The sequence below is a fragment of the Morone saxatilis genome, unplaced genomic scaffold (assembly GCF_004916995.1).
Source record: "Morone saxatilis isolate NCDOM2014 unplaced genomic scaffold, NCSU_SB_2.0 Contig17, whole genome shotgun sequence".
In the NCBI taxonomy this organism is placed as follows: domain Eukaryota; kingdom Metazoa; phylum Chordata; class Actinopteri; family Moronidae; genus Morone; species Morone saxatilis.
Window position 1 is genome coordinate 25,571,740 of NW_023339729.1, and position 1,473 is coordinate 25,573,212.

A 1,473-nucleotide genomic window follows, 5' to 3' on the forward strand; every position below is an offset into this window, starting at 1 on the left:
TTCATTGTACAGTTTTAATATAATATGAAATATCCATAAAATATGTCACTGAGTCAGTTTACTGGTTGGGAAGTTCTGCCTCACGGTCTGGAGTCTCTTTCAGGAGTCACATTCCCTCAGTTGAACTTTCATTCATATCTAACTAACTAACTGAGGATTGTTCTGGTTCTTGTAGAGAGACTCTGTCCAGTCAAAAGAAGAAGAAGAGGAGGATGAAGTCACTCCGTCTGTACGCAGGAGAAGAGTTTTACCTGCGTGGATGATGGCGGCTGTAGCGGCTCCACAGGCTTCTTCGTCCAGCCCAAAAGGTACCGTGTTTATGTTTCACTACAGTAGATCTGAGTTCATGTGTCTGTCCACACGTGACCCCTCTAACCTGTTCAGATTGGAGCTTTACATTCATCACCTCGACGAAGTTCCCTTTTTTAAATTTAGGATCTAAAAATGAGGGATGTCCCAATCAAGTTTCCCTCCCGATCCGACTCCAAGCTGTTCCTTACTGGGTTTTTTGTCCACTGGAGATTTTACAGACACTAGAAGCACATTCATGTCTGTAAAAGTTTCTGTGTGCTACCTGTTTGTAAACAAGCAAAAACTAGCATAAACTCGAGTCTAAAACAGGTTTAGTCGTCCCAAACAAGCGACTGTATGTCAGCATTTGTCTTAAAACGTACAGGCTTAAAAACTTAAAAACCGTTTTATCGGTACAATGCTATGAACTGTGGGTAATTCCCTGCAGAAATGAAAGATGTTTGTTGACCTTAAACAGCAGCTGAACCCGACTGCCACACAGTCTGAGGACGTCGGTACAACCTGCGATAGTCGATGAAGTGACGTTAACAAGAGAGTGAACGGAGGTGTGAGACTGCGGTTGTGTATCAGGATGTTCTTTGATAATTAGAGCAGATAATAGAAGACTATGGAGATCCTCTCAGAGTGTGTGTGTGTGTGTGTCACTGTGTTTTCTGACAGTGTTAAAGCCACTGTTTCCCCCTGAGTGCTGCTGTGCTCTAATATTTACTCTGAGGGAAAGCAGACGGCTTCCATTACTGCGTCCATCCGCTCACTTAAGGTCTGCGTTAACTGAACAGAGTGGAAGGGTGGAAAAGTTCCAATTTCCTAAAGAGGAACTTGTGAAGCTGCTCGGAGTCGTCTTAACTCTGAGTGACAGGTTCAGAGTTAAAGAACAGCAGAAATATCGGTTTGGCTTTACAAAAACATTTAAATTGCAGTATAATTAGATAAATTCCAGCTGTGGAAAGTAATTAACTACTTTTTCTACGAAGTATTTCACTCTATTTACTCTTAAATAGGTACAATATATAATTTCTGCCACTAGGGGTTCTCTCTCCTTAAAACAATAACAAAACAGGGAGTTTGTTGAGGTGGTGAAGCAGCGTGGGATCATGGGAGTTGTTGTCTTCACCACCATTGTCGTCATGGTTCAGGAGGTTTCTACCGGGAGCCCAATTA

General features: G+C 42.3%; 1 protein-coding gene across 1 annotated transcript in view; it reads left to right on the forward strand.

The window, feature by feature from the left end:
* Window positions 1-1,473, forward strand: part of aplf (aprataxin and PNKP like factor) — a gene marked incomplete at its 5' end in the record, with an annotated part of 8,881 nt that overhangs the window by 2,241 nt on the left and 5,167 nt on the right. Inside the window, 1 exon segment of the mRNA XM_035659677.1 lies at window positions 176-308. Coding sequence (XP_035515570.1) covers window positions 176-308 — 133 coding nt within the window.